The sequence below is a fragment of the Haliotis rubra genome, unplaced genomic scaffold (assembly GCF_003918875.1).
Source record: "Haliotis rubra isolate DU_JTF1 unplaced genomic scaffold, ASM391887v1 Scf1326, whole genome shotgun sequence".
NCBI lineage: Eukaryota > Metazoa > Mollusca > Gastropoda > Lepetellida > Haliotidae > Haliotis > Haliotis rubra.
In genome coordinates, this window is record NW_025765255.1 from 86,529 (window position 1) to 103,137 (window position 16,609).

The following is a 16,609-nucleotide window of genomic DNA, read 5'->3' on the forward strand; positions in this document are numbered from 1 at the left end:
CCTGACCCGTGAAGATCTGGGTTAGAATTGATCTTCAGTAACCCATGCTTGTCGTAAAAGGTGACTAACGAGACCGGGTGGTCAGGCTCGCTGACTTGGTTGACACGTGTCATCGTATCCCAATTGCGTAGATTGATGCTCATGCTGTTGATCCCTCGATTTTTTACAGACCGCCGCCATATAGCTGGAATATTGCTGAGCGCGGCGTAAAACTAAACTCACTCACTCACTGATTCCATTCCTCTAGTGAACTACCTAACTCACCCCAAGGTGACAATGGAACGTTCCAACACGGACGTGAAGATTCAAGTTAAAATTTATGTTCGTGTTATGGACATGACGGACTCTGCACATAAATCTTACATAAGGACTTGTCTTCCCTAGGCGCTGTAGTCCATATAAATAAAAAAATACCATTCAGGTAAATATTTTCAGTTTTCATTATTTTACACTCCAGACGCTGGGAATAGTTTACCACTAGGGATGACTATTGAGGGGGAAACAGCTATTGCGATAGCGATAGTCTATTACAACATACAATTGCGACAGCGATAGTCTATTGCGACCAACTATTGCCAATACTATTGCAAATATGTTTTCTCCTTGAATTGTCTCATTTGAAGTTATTTCCCAAATGAATGTACAGTTTATATGAAATAAAAACAAGTTGAGGTAGTTTCAATCTCTTCTAATAACTGACAAGAAGCTTGAAACCCAGATCAAGTAAACAGTTAAAACATAAACTCATTGAAGCTGCAAGTCTGCACCCAAACATCCTGTATTTTGCGCTGCGCATTTATCAACGGAGGTCAATAACTAAACTATCGATAGTCACACATACTGTGGATGCATCGATAGTTTTCGTTTCTACCATCGATTACTTGCTATCGGAGACTCAATAATTGCAATCCATCGATAGTTTATTAAGCATCGTTACAGCCCTATTTGCCACTGAATCCGTTTGTTGTAATTAAGCACACGACAAACACTGATTTTATGGAAAGATTTAGCATCTTCATCAGCGTAACTAGTAGGTCTAGTCTCAAGACGTCATCTGCGGTGCGATCTTGTCTGGGTTTTGTTTTAAAAATAACTTTCGTGATTTTATCAATGTTACAGAAACTATATTCAAAGGAAACACTAGCCACAAACATTCTTGTCATAACAACTATGGAAGTTTTGACCTCAAGGGGAAAACAGATAAACTTTTTCCCACATCGAAAATGACAACCTTTCAAAACCAAGAAAGAATGCTTTGGAAGTTTGGGGGGTTGGGTTGCTCTTTAGACGGTCCTGGTGGTAAACATTTACAGTGTTGCACCACAGCTATGTAACGCTCGAGCACAGGGTGATGTTGAACGTGTTTACCAGCCTGTGCTGACTGTGTGACTGGTATGCCAAATGCCGACAAATTAACCTGTAAACAGTATGTTTGGCACGTACAAGGGATATACTGTGAAACCCTTTTACAACGGACACCTTCTTTCCGGACACCCCAAATTCAGTCCACATTTATGCATTCGTTCATATCAGGATGTGTTAATTTAACTTCTTGGAGAGGCATTCAGGAGTTGGAGCAGTAAGGAAGGGAAACAATATATATATCTACAGCTTCTTTATTACGTCGCTCTCACTTTAATAAAGAAGTTGTACATCTCTATTTTATTTCCTTCCTTAATTGGGGCGATGGGGTAGCCTAGTGGTTAAAGCGTTCGATCGTCACGCCGAGGACCCGGGTTCGATTCCCTTAATGTGTGAAGCCCATTTCTGGTGTCCCCCGCTATGACATTGCTGGAATATTTCTAAAAGCGGCGTAAAACTAAACTCACTCACTCACTCCTTCCTTAATCCGGTAATTTGTTAATCCGGGCGACATCATCAAGGGATCGTCCGGATTACCGACGTCAGAATACGTTAATATTTTAACAGTTAATGAATCACTTCACGCATCATTAGTAGTATTTTGGCTACCGATCACGACTTAACAGCAGAATTATTTGAACTTTGCTAATAAGAAAAGTAGTATGTCTTTATCCATAATTAAATCTTTCTCACTAATGCATCAAAGGGTAAAATATGCTGCTCAAAAATGAGCCATCCGATTATTGCACGGCATGGACGGACATATTAACTGTATCAATATGGGAAAATCGGGTGGCCCTTTACATCTGTTGAGTAGCGTAGCAATAAGAGAGTGTCGCCTCACAGCGTCGGACACTGGGCTGTTGTATCTGTTTCAAACTCGATTGTTTCCAATCCGCTGTCATGTAGTTGGATCATTGGTGAGAATTGTGTTCAATAATTGTGATGAGGGTCATGATGAAGATGATGATAATGATGATGATTTGGAAGTTATCGACGACAACAACTACGATGATGACGATGGTGGTGATGATGACGACGACGATGTTGATGATGATAATGACGACGACGATGACGATGGTAATGATGATGACGATGATGATGATGATGATAATGACGATGATGATGATGGTGGTGGTGGTGATGATGATGACTACAACGACGACGATGATGGTGATGATGATGACGACGACGATGTTGATGATGATAGTGACGGCGAAGGTGATGACGACGATGATGACGGTGGTGGTGATGATGACGACGACGACGACGACGACGATGATGATGACGGTGGTGATGATGACGACGACGACGACGGCGACGATGATGATGTTGGTGAAGCGAGACACCTCTTACAGGATTGTCAATATGCCTAATCATGCCGCGTTGAGGACTATCGCTGTACTGGCAATCTCTAGCTAAATGAAAGCCATGTTTAGTTAACACACAAATCGCGCACTGAGAATGTAGCTATTTCAGTAACGTGAAGAATTAGGTCTCGGGTAAATAGTTAACGCGTTCGCAAATTAACTTTATATTTGTCTTCAATCAAACCTTTACGCTCTCAAATGGATGGATGGGTTTGATTTATGCAGAATACGGTAAAAACACAGCGTGTAGATGTTATGCGTAATTTTGTTAACGGTACTCGGTTGAAGGCGTAGCAACGATGTTGTGTTATGGTGTATGATATATGCGTGTTGTTTACGGGACGTGTGTTATCAACCATGTCTGTCATAATGACATGTCCTCGGACATAAAATATATATTGGCCTGAATAGGCAATAAAGTTTTTCATCCTTGAATCCAATTTAACATAAGGTGCAGATGTAGAATTTATAATGTATACTCAAGACGACGTTTTCTGGTTGTGGTAAGGTTATTAGCGTTCGCTCCCTGAGAAACTGTGTCACGTCGTCTATGTGGTCTGAGGGGCCGTGCAGAGTTGCACCCCTTGACCACACCGGGATCCGCTGATCAATGGTTCGAATTCTAGATTCCCCTGAAACTCAGCACGATGCCCATGCTGGGGCTCTACCTGGCTGGTCAACACCGGGTACACGTACGTGTCTTTGGGGGCTTCCCTTCAATATTAAGAGGACTATAAATAAGCGATTGTTTTGTGACACTGGCTCTCAATAGGTAGTCATGAATCAGTTCTGTGGATAGTAATATTTCAGCTTTCTGTGGATAGTCCTTGTTATGCTTTCTATGGATAATAATGGTTCAGCTCTCTATGGATAGTCATGGATCAGCTCTCTGTTGATAGTTTGGTTCAGCTCTCTGTGGATAGTCATGGCTCAGCTCTCTATGGATAGTCATGGATCAGCTCTCTGTTGATAGTTTGGTTTAGCTCTCTGTGGATAGTCATAGTTCAGCTCTCTGTGGATAGTCATGGTTCAGCTCTCTATGGATAGTCATGGCTCAGCTATCTATGGATAGTCATGGCTAAGCTCTCTATTTGTAGTAATGTTTCAGCTCTCTATTGGTAGTCATGTATCAGCTCTGTGGATAGTCATGGATCAGCCCTCTATGGATAGTCCTGGTTCAGCTCTCTATGGATAGTCATGGATCAGCTCTCTATGGATAGTCCTGGTTCAGCTCTTGTTGATAGTCATGGATCAGCTCTCTATGGATAGTCCTGGTTCAGCTCTCTATGGATAGTCCTGGTTCAGCTCTCTATGGATAGTTATGGCTCAGCTATCTATGGTTAGTAAGTAATGTAATGTTTCAGCTCTCTATTGGTAGTTATGGATCAGCTCTGTGGATAGTCATGGATCAGCTCTCTATGGATAGTCCTGGTTCAGCTCTCTATGGATAGTCCTGGTACAGCTCTCTGTGGATAGTCCTGGTTCAGTTCCCTATGGATAGTGATAGCTCAGCTCTCTGTGGATAGTCCTGGTTTAGCTCTCTGTGGATAGTCATGGATCAGCTCTCTATAATTAGTTATGGTTCAGCTCTCGATGGATACCATGTCAGAGCCCTCTATACCCAGGCACGGCTCCCGTGTATGTATTGACTATAAGTGATAAACTGTTCAACTAACAACATTTCTAATTTCTCCCCAGGACTGGACTTAGCCGTCTTCCGTGACGAGAAAGGGGAGGTGCACGCCATCAACGCCTACTGCCCTCACATGGGGGCCAATCTGGCGGCTGGGGGGCGGGTGTTCGGCGATACTCTGGAGTGTCCCTACCACGCCTGGCGATTCCGAGGAGAGGACGGCAAGTGTACACACATCCCCTACACGGACAAGAGTAAGTGATATGAGAGAGTGAGTGAGTGAGTGAGTTTAGTTTTACGCCGCTTTAGCAATATTCGAGCAATATCACGGCTGGGGACATCAGAAATGGGCTTCACACATTGTACCCAAGTCATATGATCTCGGTCTCTCCCCAAATAATAATAATAATAATACTTATGAGTTTCACTGAAGCATTGTTGACCATCACGAATTTGGGCTTTCCCCAACAGGCTCATGTAACTGAAAACGTTTCAAAGCGTTAAACCAAGCTCACTCTCTAATTTAGCATCAGACTAATTATAGTAATGAAGGCAGATTTCATCACTGCCTAAGTGAAACAAGATACTTTCATATAATGATAATGATAAGAAGTTCATTTACATTGCGCTAAATTCACACCGACAGCATGCTCTAAGCGCAGAGAGTTTATCATTACCCCAGATAACCCAAGCTGCCTGTGAGGCGCTGGAAGGTTAGTCATATGACTTATCCCACCGGGTACCCATTTTCTACTTTCACAGTCACTCTTGATAGCGCTTGTGTCATATTCAGTAGGTATCAGGTCAGTGGTGGTGTGGAGAGTTGTGTCCCCTGGACTTTTCTGAATGCTCTCGTCTTTGATCTAAATCCCACATTACATACCTTAGAATCCCGACCGCCTCCGTGGTGTAGTGGTTAGAGCGTCCGCCCGGAGAGCGGAAGGTCGCGGGTTCGATCCCCGACCGCGTCATACCAAAAGACGTTAAAATATGGTACTTGTTGGTCCCTACCTGGCGCTCGGCATTAATGGGTACAACAAGGACTGGTCGGCTCGGAGTCAGTATAATGTGTCTGAGTGGGGTATTCATGCTTCACTGCGGCATGGTATCTCAGTGGGTTAGCACTCTAACGCCAGCTTAAGTCTGGGCTAGTACAAGCAGCCGCACATACACATACACATACACACGCATGCACATCGTCATATGAGCGAAATATTCTCAAGCACGAAGTAAAACCCAATTTCACCTCACCTCACCTCACCTTAGAATCCCACTGCCCATGTTGCTGAGAACTAGAAACGTGGCGACCTTCTGTGTTGATCACTGGATTGTCTGGTCCAGACTCGATTATTTACAGGTCGCTGCCATATGGCATGGATATTGCTGAGTGCGGCGTAAAACTAAACTCACTCACTCACTCACAGAAACAACCCTTGCTGACTAGAGCATGTTCAAGTACTCACGAACTAATCCATTCCGTGTTTCAGTCCCTGATATCGCCAAGGTGAAGTCGTGGCCGGTGACGGAGCTGAATGGATGGATCTATCTGTGGCACCACGCCGAGGGCATTGACCCCTCGTGGATGTTACCGGAGCTGGAGGAGATCTCCAACGGGTCGTGGACGTACCGGGGTCGAAGCGAGCACATCATCAACGCTCATATAGAGGTAAGTCATGATAGGTGACCAAATGGATTCCTTCAGCATTCACACTACTCCGCTGGACCGTGACAACTAAACTGGGCCGAGGACATGTAAATATAAGATTTATCAATGACAAGTAGCATTTGATGGCTCGGAGTCCGTTCTATCAATTGGAGCTAAACCCAGTTGAGATTAAATGTAAGTAATAATTTAAGCATATGCCTTGTTTAAGGATGAGGGGCGGTGGGGTAGCCCAGTGGTGAAAGCGTTCGCTCGTCACGCCGAAGACCCGGGTTCGTTTCCTTACAATGTGTGAAGCCCATTTCTGGTGTCCCCCGCTGTGATATTGCTGGAATATTACTAACAGCGGCGTAAAACCGTACTCACTCACCTGTTTACACATGGCTGGCTACAAACCCAGGTTACCGGTTAACACCAGTTCTCTGGATTAGTTTCAAACTATGATATCAATCACTGGCTCGTCTGACCCAGACACGATTATTCTCTGACTCCCGGGGCCAGCTTGAATATTGCTGACTGCTGTGTTATGCAACACACTGTAATAAAAGTCTGCGTTCCTGTTTTAATACAAATTGACTCTTACCCAAACCTCATTAAACGCCATCGATCCAGGTTTCGACTTGTTACGTTCCTCCGATACCAACAATAAACAAGGCTATTACATGGTACACACGCAAGCGGTTATGAAAGTAAAGTGCCTGGAATGAGAAAGCAACACGCTCATGTTTGATAGTGGCTTAAATGATACAAGCAAAAAATGGTTACTTGATTGGTTATGCATTTGATACCGTAGTTCTGTTTTGGACCTTATGTTTGTAGTATTTGAGCATGTGACATTTTGCTTGTACTTTTGAAATTGTTTGTCAAATATTGTTAGGATATGTGTTATTTCGCCGCTATCCGAAAACGTTATATCCATTTACTGTCATTCTATACTACTGGCATTCTTCTGGAATATTGCTGGAATATGACTGAAGTATTGCTAGAATATTGCTGGAATACTGATGAAAGTTTGCTCTTACACTGCTGGCATAGGCGGATCCTGGAATTTTCATGGACGTGTGTGTCTGTCTGTCTGTCTGTCTGTGTGCCCCCCCCCCCGGCTCCGCCACTGCCAAACATTAACTTCGGGAGGGGGGGGGGGGGAGTTCTGGAACATTGCTGGAGTATTCATTCAAGGATATAGCTAGCGTATCGCTGGAATACTGCTGGAATATTATTGGTATATTGCTAAAGGTTTGCTGGAGTACTTCTACAACTTCTGGAGCAGTGGTTAAGGCGTTCGCTCGTCACGCCAAAGACCCTGGTTCGATTCCCCACAAGGGTACAATGTGTGAAGCCCTTTTCGTTTGTCCCCCGCCGTGATATTGCTGGAATATTGCTAGAGCATTATACAATATTGCTGGAAATATGTCTTGAGTATTGCTTGAATACTGTTTTAATACTTCTGGACAATTGCTAGTGCTTGACTGTTCCTGACAGAGGCGTAAAGGCATATTCCTCCACCTCTATAAAAGATATACTCGTCCTCCTCTCCTCAACCTCACCCTGTTGTCCTTCTGTTCCCAGGAGATACCTGAGAACGGTGCTGACGTGGTGCATCTAGCCCAGGTGCACGGGTCGTTTATCGGTGCTGGGATAGACCTGCGTCACATGTGGAACAAGATGTGGGGCTTCGCTAAACACGAGTGGTGCGCAGAGTGGCATGCCTTGTCTCCCCCAGATGGACACATCGGTAACATCAAGCTACAGCACAGCATCAACATGTTCGGCATCCACTTCCCTCCAGTCGACCTCAACATCTGCGCTCAACAGGTACGTCATTCATTGCATAAGGGATATATACACGTGTGGACAGTTCATTTTAATCTTCTTATCTATGGCTACATCCCGGTCCTAATATGTAGCTTGAAGCATAATTAAATGAGTTACTTGTCTGACAGTGTCAATGGACAAGGACTTTCTTTGGTCATGCCATCGACCGCTTATTGTTGGGAAGGTGTTGTTGTTCAACAATATTCAATCGTTTAAGCGTGCGTCTTGCACAATTGTATTGTTGTGCACAGGTGCAGCGTTTTAACACCTGGTGTCAGCACTGATTTTCAGTGATCGCTTCATGTAATTAAAATCACTTGTTTGTTGTTTTTGCCCAACGGGAAGTGTTTCGGCAGATAGACTGTATTTATCGATATTGTCTTGATGTTTTGAATCCACCTGTCCACGTGAAGACCGTGCCCCCCTGTTTCAGATCGGACCCGGGGTGGTGTATCTGGAGTTCACTAGCATGTTTGGCAAAGGAGTGTTTATACAGAGTCTCACCCCCATCGAGCCTATGGTGCAGAAGCTCGTCCACAACATCTACGTCTCCTGGACAATGCCCACATTCATCGCCAAGTTCTTCATGTTCGGAGAGGCTATACAGGTATATTACAGTGAGTGAGTGAGTGAGTGAGTGAGTGAGTGAGTGAGCCCACATTCATCGCCAAGTTCGTCATGTTCGGGGAGGCTATACAGATATATTACAGTGAGTGAGTGAGTGAGTGAGTGTTGTTTCACGCTATGTGTGCAATCGAACCCGGGTCTTCGACTTGACGAGCGAACACTTTAACCACTAGGCTACCCCACCGGCCCAAGTTACAGTCAAGTCGAGGCAGAACGCATACGCACTTGTGCATACGCGTACCGAACGGTAGACACACATAATTATCCCACACTCACAATCAGGCACATACATATACACATTGGAGGCACAAGACACGCAATGACCTCATACAACAGACACACAATGATGTGCAGTGGAGACACTGCCGAAACATAAAACACATGAAATGAGGTCTGTGAGATTCATATCATTGAAATATATTTATGAACGCTACCAACATATTCGTTCAATTTTGCTTTGTCACTTTTTTTAAACCAATTATATTTGTGAATTATATTTGCGACTACACTTCCCATCAACAGCTGGAATGTTTGTGTAAAGCCATGAAGGTAGGAGACTGTAAGACCCACCGCCCAGTATGGTGTCAAACGTTAGCTGCTGCCTACATATTGCCCGGCCTTTATACTGTGCTGTTGTTTTGTACTTCAGCGTTTTTCTGATCTCCAACTAGTTTCAAGTGACATTCAGTGACACATTACTGGTTGATTTACAGTCCTCTAGTGACAGGATTTTATTATATTATCATGTAATATCTTCGTCCATGGGAGCCGTACCAGCATAACTTGTCAGACGGGTACATAAAGCACGTGGCCTTGACAACCTGTTGTCAGGCGTCCATTTTTGTGGAAGCCTTTGTAGAGTGTCTTTGGTCGTTGACTTTGTTTGCGGGCGTTTTGGTGCCTCACTTTGAGAGCGTGGAATCGAATCAAGGGTGGGACTCAACTAAAACGTGTACAAGATTTTTGTTCTATGCTGAGAAATTGTAATCCCCAATATATCAATTGTTAGGATTTTATTTTGACGTTACGTTTACAAACGCTGTAGTCATCCAATGACCTAAATACTGCCGACATGACTTAAAATGTTCACAACAGTTAGTGAATGAGTGAGTTTTAGTTTTACGCCGCTTTTAGCAATATTCCAGCAATATCACGGCGGGGACACCAGAAATGGGCTTCACACATTGTACCCATGTGGGGAATCGAACCCGGGCACTCACTCAACAGACGCACGGTATATGACATTCGTTTCATCACAAACCATCCGTATACATCTTTTCAGATGATAAAAGAATACTTCTGCATTCAACATTTCAAACTCGTTAGAGGAAATTAATATTTTTAGGAAATACAACACAATATGGAATCAAAGGCAAGATCATGTAATATTCAGAGTCTGTGACGTGTGTCTATTGTCTGTGGTTGTCTATAGAAAACATTGATGAATCTGCTTTTCAACTGATCAACAGATTAATGTTTTATAACGGTCTCATGTTTCTTTGTCATAAAACGATTTTATAGTAGCAAGATTTCTACATACAATATTAACTATTGTATTGAGATATTGACGTCGGGAAAAGGCTGTTAGCTCTCACACAGAGACGGTTGCCTTATACAGTTGATGTCTTTGATGTGCTCCCCATCACGTAGTAGGTCGAGGAACCGTTGGCAACGTAGCTCGTCACGACGTTGACCTAATTTCATCCTACTTTGTTTTTGTTTGTTGGTTTGTTTTTGTTGTTTTACGCTTTGGGGCGATGGGGTAGCCTAGTGGTTAAAGCGTTCGCCGTGTTCGTCACAAAGGTGTCCCCGCCGGTTCTGATGCTCCCTCATGTTTTACGGCACAGTGACAATGTGTGAAGCCCATTCGTGATTACACTCAATGTCGCCCCCCGCCGTGATATTGCTGACATTCATATATATTGCTTAAAAGCGGCGTAAAATCACACCCGGGTTCTGCCCCACATGGGTAAAATGTCACTCACCCGCCTTGATATTGCTGTAATATTGCTAAATTTGCTCACTTAAATTTGCTCTGGTTCAAAACTGGTGCCCAGTCGCTACCGTTTGTGGAAAGTGACCGAAATAAGATTCTGGTGTATCTAAAATAGATGACTTGTACAAGAAGCGCTAGTCATTGAACAACTGGTTTGTGTGGACCAAAATATTGCCGATTGCAGCGTAAAACAATACAAGTCGTCCATCACTGGTTTGCCTGGACCATGATATTGACGATTGCAGCGTAAAAACATTTAAATTGTCCACCATTATTGCCTGGACCATGATATTAGCGATTGCTGTGCAAACAAATCAATTCATCCACCACGGCTTTACCTGGACCATAATATTAGCGACTGCAGTGTAGAACAACTTAAATCGTATACCATTACTTTACCTGGACCATAACATTAGCAACTGAAGCTTAAAACAACATAAATCGTTCACCATCACTTTACCTGGACCATAATATTAGCAACTGAAGCTTAAAACAACTTAATTCGTACACCATTACTTTACCTGGACCATAATATTAGCAACTGCAGTGTAAAACAACTTAAATCGTTCACCATCACTTTACCTGGACCATAATATTAGCAACTGCAGCGTAAAACAAGTTAAATCGTACACCATTACTTTAACTGGACCATAATATTAGCAACTGCAGCGTAAAACAACTTAAATCGTCCACCATTGAGTTAGAGTATATTTTTTTATTATTATAGATGTTTGCACACTGAACGCCATGATCATTAATATATCTATTGATGGTTGCAGGTTGAGCGGGATGTCATGATATGGAACAACAAACGGTATGAAGGAAGACCGATGTTCGTGAAATCCAAGGAGGACTCGCTTATCGCCAAACACAGGAGATGGTACTCACAGTTCTACTCCAAAAACAGTCCCCGACACACATTCCGAAAGGAGAATATGGACTGGTGAAATACACTTCCACAACTCTTCAACGTTGACTGTAACAGTGATCATCCTCATCGTCATCACGTCGTGTCAAGGAAACGAAGCCCTTTCTTAAGGCGTTTGCCACAATCGGATTCGGATCAACACAAATGAAGTGGATGAGTTGGAAATTTCGGATTCAGCAAAACGCTGATTTTTGAGGAGGGAGTAATGTTTGGATTCGGATCAAAGTGATGTTGAGGAGTTAGTAATTTGGCATTCGGATCAATAGAAGTGATATCTAGGAGTTGATAATTTTCGGATTCTCTTCAATACAAGAGAAGCCGGAGAGTCAGTTGTATTCGGCTTCGGCTCAATAAAAGTAGCTGGGTGTACTGCAAGTGTGGCATACGAGGAGAACATCGAGATACCACAAAGGTCGACTTTGATGGAACCCTAACGTTAGTCGAGTAAACGGGTCTGTGCAGTTCTACTCAGACGACCTAGATTTCTTGATTAGTTCTGGTTTCTGTTACAAAGGGTTCTCTGTGATGGCTCATAATTTCAGTATTAGGGCAATGTGCGTGGTGGTACCGTCCCGGGGTTATATATTATTGTGCTTCCGTCTTGTCAAAGTCGAGTTATAGTTTCAAATACATAAAAATAGTTTTTGGGAAATGACAGTTTTGTCAACCCTGCACTGTGATTTACGTGCAAATACATTTGGAATATATTACGATAGCAGTCTTCATTCTATAGCCAGCTTCCTTTTATACAGAGTTCACTGTACCTTTTGACTTGCCGAAGGTCCGTTGGTCAGTATACAGTCTCTCGATATTCCAGGTAAATTTTCTGACAGCGGAGGAGAATCAGAATATTTCTCTTAGAGCTAATAGGTTGCAAATACGAATATGTCAGGTTGCTTTCCAATACAAGACTGTAAAATACAGTCTGTCTCGCGTATTCCGGGTGACACGTTTTTGAACAGTCGGCATGGACGCCACAGATATATATATACGTGTATGGAAACTGGTGTGACGTCATGACAGAAACTGGTCGATGACGTTGAATGTCGTAAACAATAACTTGTAGTTGTTGTCGATCTCAAATATAATGTCATTAGTCCATGCATGCGGAGCAGATTAAGATGTCTATGTCTGCATACAGTTGTGTTAAGATACGTAACATACAGGGATACTGAAAATTGCTATTTCAATGCAAGATCTTTCGATGTACCCCAAAGTGCCAAGGTTGTATAAAACAAGATATACTATTATTTGTTGGAGAGACTGACTTGTGAGAATGTGAGAATGTAATATTTACTAATCAATGAATGAATGTCACGGACACGTGTGACCATCTGACGATGTACAGGTAATTAATGGTTTAGAGACACTCGCAAACCAAAGTGCAGAAATCCGTTACAGTTGTGTTTGCAGTTTGCATTGTATCCAGTGCCGTTATACAAGCTGTCGCTGAATGACATTTATTTTACAATGTATAATATTAATGTATATATCTCTGGATGTGAAATATTTATTTTTAAGTGACAAACACGCTTGTTTCATTTCTTTCTATGTTTCTATCCGACATTCCAAAGTGTGTCGATAATGCAGTGTCATATTTAGTTTGGCGCTTCTCGTCCATGCGCCTAACATTTGTACGAGTGCATAGAGGCGCTTATAGAGGGAAGAGTGAAAACTAACCATGGCAGAATCGCCGTTTATGTTATGTTGTGGAATTATCAAACACTGCGAGGGTTATGGTTTCGCCAATAGTTATATCCATTAGGGCATATTTCCATTTTCCACCATTGGTTTCACCGAGTTCTCTGTCCACTATAGTTTTATCACTCAAAGTCCATGTCCAACATTAATTTCATGAGTCGAGGTCCATGTTCACCATTAGTTTCATCGCTCGAGGTGCTTGTCCACCATCAAATTTATCATTGTAAGTCATTGTAAATTGTCAGTTTCATGGGGCGGCGGGGTAGGAAAGTGGTTAAAGCGTTCGCTCGTCACGCCGAAGACCCGGGTTCGATTCCCTACATGAGTACAATGTGTGAAGTCCATTTCTTGTGTCCCCCGCCGTGATATTGCTGGAATATTGCTAAAAGCGGCGTAAAACCATACTCACTCACTCACTCTAAGGGTATGGTTTCACGCCAGTGGAGTTAGGTTATAGCGTATTTCTACACCTGTTTATAGCACTTTCTTAAAACGCGTTTTAAAGCTCAGTTTCCCACTGTTTATTGGTTCACGTGCTGCCCATGTTTGTAGCATAGCGCATAACTCTCAACAGCAATTTCTATGTCTATTAATAACAAGGTTTTGCGTCTTTTATGCACAGTTCACTGCAGTTGAGTTATGGTATGTGGGACGTTTACATCCGATGAGTTAATAAAGATATCCTGAAGTGGCGACATGGAATAATTATGCTGAGCGTTGTGAAACCATTTGGTTAGTTTAATGTTTTCGTACGTATTTGAACGCGAGGAACTTAAAATTACGCTCCTGAATGCCTCGTGTCACGTATTCTGTGACTTTAGGGTCCCGCATTAAGTTCATGGTGCAATTACTACCTGATTTACAATACCTGACATTTGCTGCGTATTGCTCCGGCTTTCCTGTAAATTGTGCAAGGGCGACGCATGTTGTACTGCGCTCTATACCAGCATTGTAAATGTGTGCCTGATTTGTCCATCATGAGTGATCTCCCTTGAATATAACTGCCGCCCGGCTCAGCCAATACCATAGTGCATAGTGTTGTACTATTGTCGTCCATTACAAAACGGAATGTATCGACAATAATTTTAATATGATGCTTCTTTAAAATACTTCACTGCTCTTGTTCATGAAGTTTCACATCTGCAGTTTGTCATTATTTAGTTCTGCACTTGTTTATTCGTTAATTTATTCATTTTTGTAAATCCATTTATATGTTAATGTCAGGTGTAAATGCGACTGTTTAGGAGTGCATTCATTTAGAAATAACTAAATTACAGTGTTGTTTAAATCGACACTTTTCATTTGTTGATATTTATGCGTATGCTTTTGTTGCAGCGTTGTGTGGAGTTTGAAACTATTGACAACGTGTTTGCATAATATATATCCTGTCTTTCACCTCTGTACAGCCGTGATTACCACTGCTTCGTGTGCTTTCCACAGCTTCACGACTACGGCTGTCAATACCAACCTGTATGTATGTATATATATGATGTAAATATGCATTAATAAATTATTATTTTTCTATCATAGTTGTCTACATATTTATATTTGTACAGACGCCAATCGTGATTTCAAAAAAACAGAGCTATCAGTACCTGGGTGTCACATGTATCTGTGTTTGGTGTTGGTGTGTGAAGAGAGGGGGCCTAGGTTGCAGACAACAACAGTGGATGCATCCTCGATAATCTCCAGGGTATACGTTACGATCACTCTCCACTATACCCTGGATGCAGCCACGGCTTGGGGCGATGATTTTATTACCTCCCTTTGCTGGCCTTTTATCTAGTCAGGTGCCTACGCTGGGAAGTTGAGCGTACCAATCAATCCTCACTTTCGCGTCTTAAATTATCTAACCGTTTAAACTTGGCAACACAATTGATGCAGAGGTACTCTGAAGGAAGTAGAAGGAGTTCTTTCATATATTCTTTTTAAAGTTTCAGATCTGTGAATTTGTCTTTATTATTTCCCAAAAAATCTGAGTGGCACTGCGAACAAACCTTTGCAACTGCGACCGCAATCTTTGTTGACACTGGCAAGCTCGGTTGTAACGGCGGCTTAGCTGATTGGCTACTGTGAGAATGCGGAGTTAGCCAAGGGAGGTAATAAAATCATCGCCCCAAAGCCGTGGATGCATCCAGGGTATAGTGGAGAGTGATCGTAACGTATACCCTGGAGATTATCGAGGATGCAGTGGATGCAGCTTTACACTTTGTGCCCATGTGTGGAGTCGAACCCGATGAAAGCGACCAGACAACGCTTTCACCATTTGCTACCCTACCGCCCCTCGAAGACTTGTCTGTCTCATGATGGATATCATGTGTGACCCGTGACGCCCTTTAAGATAGCAAACCCATGCAAACTAGAGGCGACTAAGGGAATCGGGTGCTCAGGCTCGCTGACTTGGTTGGCATATATGATCGCATCCCATTTGCTAAGATCGATGCTCATGACGTCAATCACAGGATTGTCTGGTCCAGACCAGATTGTTTACAGACAACCGTCGTCAAAATTTTTAATATAGCTGGAATATTGCTGGAGTGTGGCGTAAAACAATGAAACTGTTGGGTATTCACAATATACACAAGATTTATACAATATGTACAATGAACACAATAAACACATAAAACAAAGCAGCTTGCAAATGTAGGTCCTAAGTACTCCACCACGGGGCTGTTGACCAAACTCCGCACAGCGCAGTAACCTAGTCTTTCTCACAGTGCCTGAACCACATTATCTTCCCTGCCACCTATCCCTCTCCGCAGTGCTAAAGCCCTAAATGAAGCAAGTCCAGATTTTCCCAAGTTCTGAATCTCCCTCTTCACTGGGGCTTCTTTTCATTTTAAAAGAAACACCATAACGTTTGTTTGTATCAAAATTATATATTTTCAGAGACTAAGCGTCACTGAGCTAGACAAACCGATCTTGTGAAGGCGGTCTCTATTGGGAGCGAGTGACAAAACACATTTCAGAGAGTAACAGGTTAATATGTTTCTTTAAGGCCCGTGAAGATCTGGGTGAGAATTGATCTTCAGTAAACAGTGATTGTCGTAAGAGGCGACTAACGGGATCGGGTGGTCAGGCTCGCTGACTTGGTTGACACATGTCATCGTATCCCAATTGTGTAGGTCGATCGATGTTCATGATGTTGATCACTGGATTGTCTGGTCCAGACTCGATTATTTACAAGCCGCCGCCATATAGCTTGAATGTTGCTGAGTGCGGCGTAAAACTAAACTCAGTCACTCTTTAATTGTCGTCTTACAGAGAGACCGGTTGGGGTTTGAGGATGGGTGGGAAAGAGAGACTATGAGAAGAGAAGAACAGAAACGAGAATAGTGTGACAATGATTGACAGAGGGGTGAAGTGGCAGAAATTGGTGTACATTCAACATGGTGGAACTGTTGAAATGCTGAATACATCTAATTAACAACTTGACGAGCTGGTCGATGGTCAGCAACCCCGAGTATGACACCGTGCAGGTTAACCCGTTTCAGGACATTCAACATCGTGGTAC

The 16,609-nt window shown here is 42.8% G+C and overlaps 1 protein-coding gene across 1 annotated transcript in view; it reads left to right on the top strand.

Moving 5' to 3' along the window:
- The window catches only part of LOC124267629 (cholesterol 7-desaturase nvd-like), a 53,206-nt gene extending 38,589 nt beyond the window's left edge, over positions 1-14,617 (top strand). Inside the window, exons 2-6 of the mRNA XM_046702592.1 lie at positions 4,431-4,619; positions 5,853-6,031; positions 7,598-7,843; positions 8,277-8,450; positions 11,246-14,617. Coding sequence (XP_046558548.1) covers positions 4,431-4,619; positions 5,853-6,031; positions 7,598-7,843; positions 8,277-8,450; positions 11,246-11,413 — 956 coding nt within the window. The 3' untranslated portion in view covers positions 11,414-14,617. The remainder of the gene's footprint in view (positions 1-4,430; positions 4,620-5,852; positions 6,032-7,597; positions 7,844-8,276; positions 8,451-11,245) is intronic.
- The last annotated feature ends 1,992 nt before the right edge of the window (positions 14,618-16,609 follow it).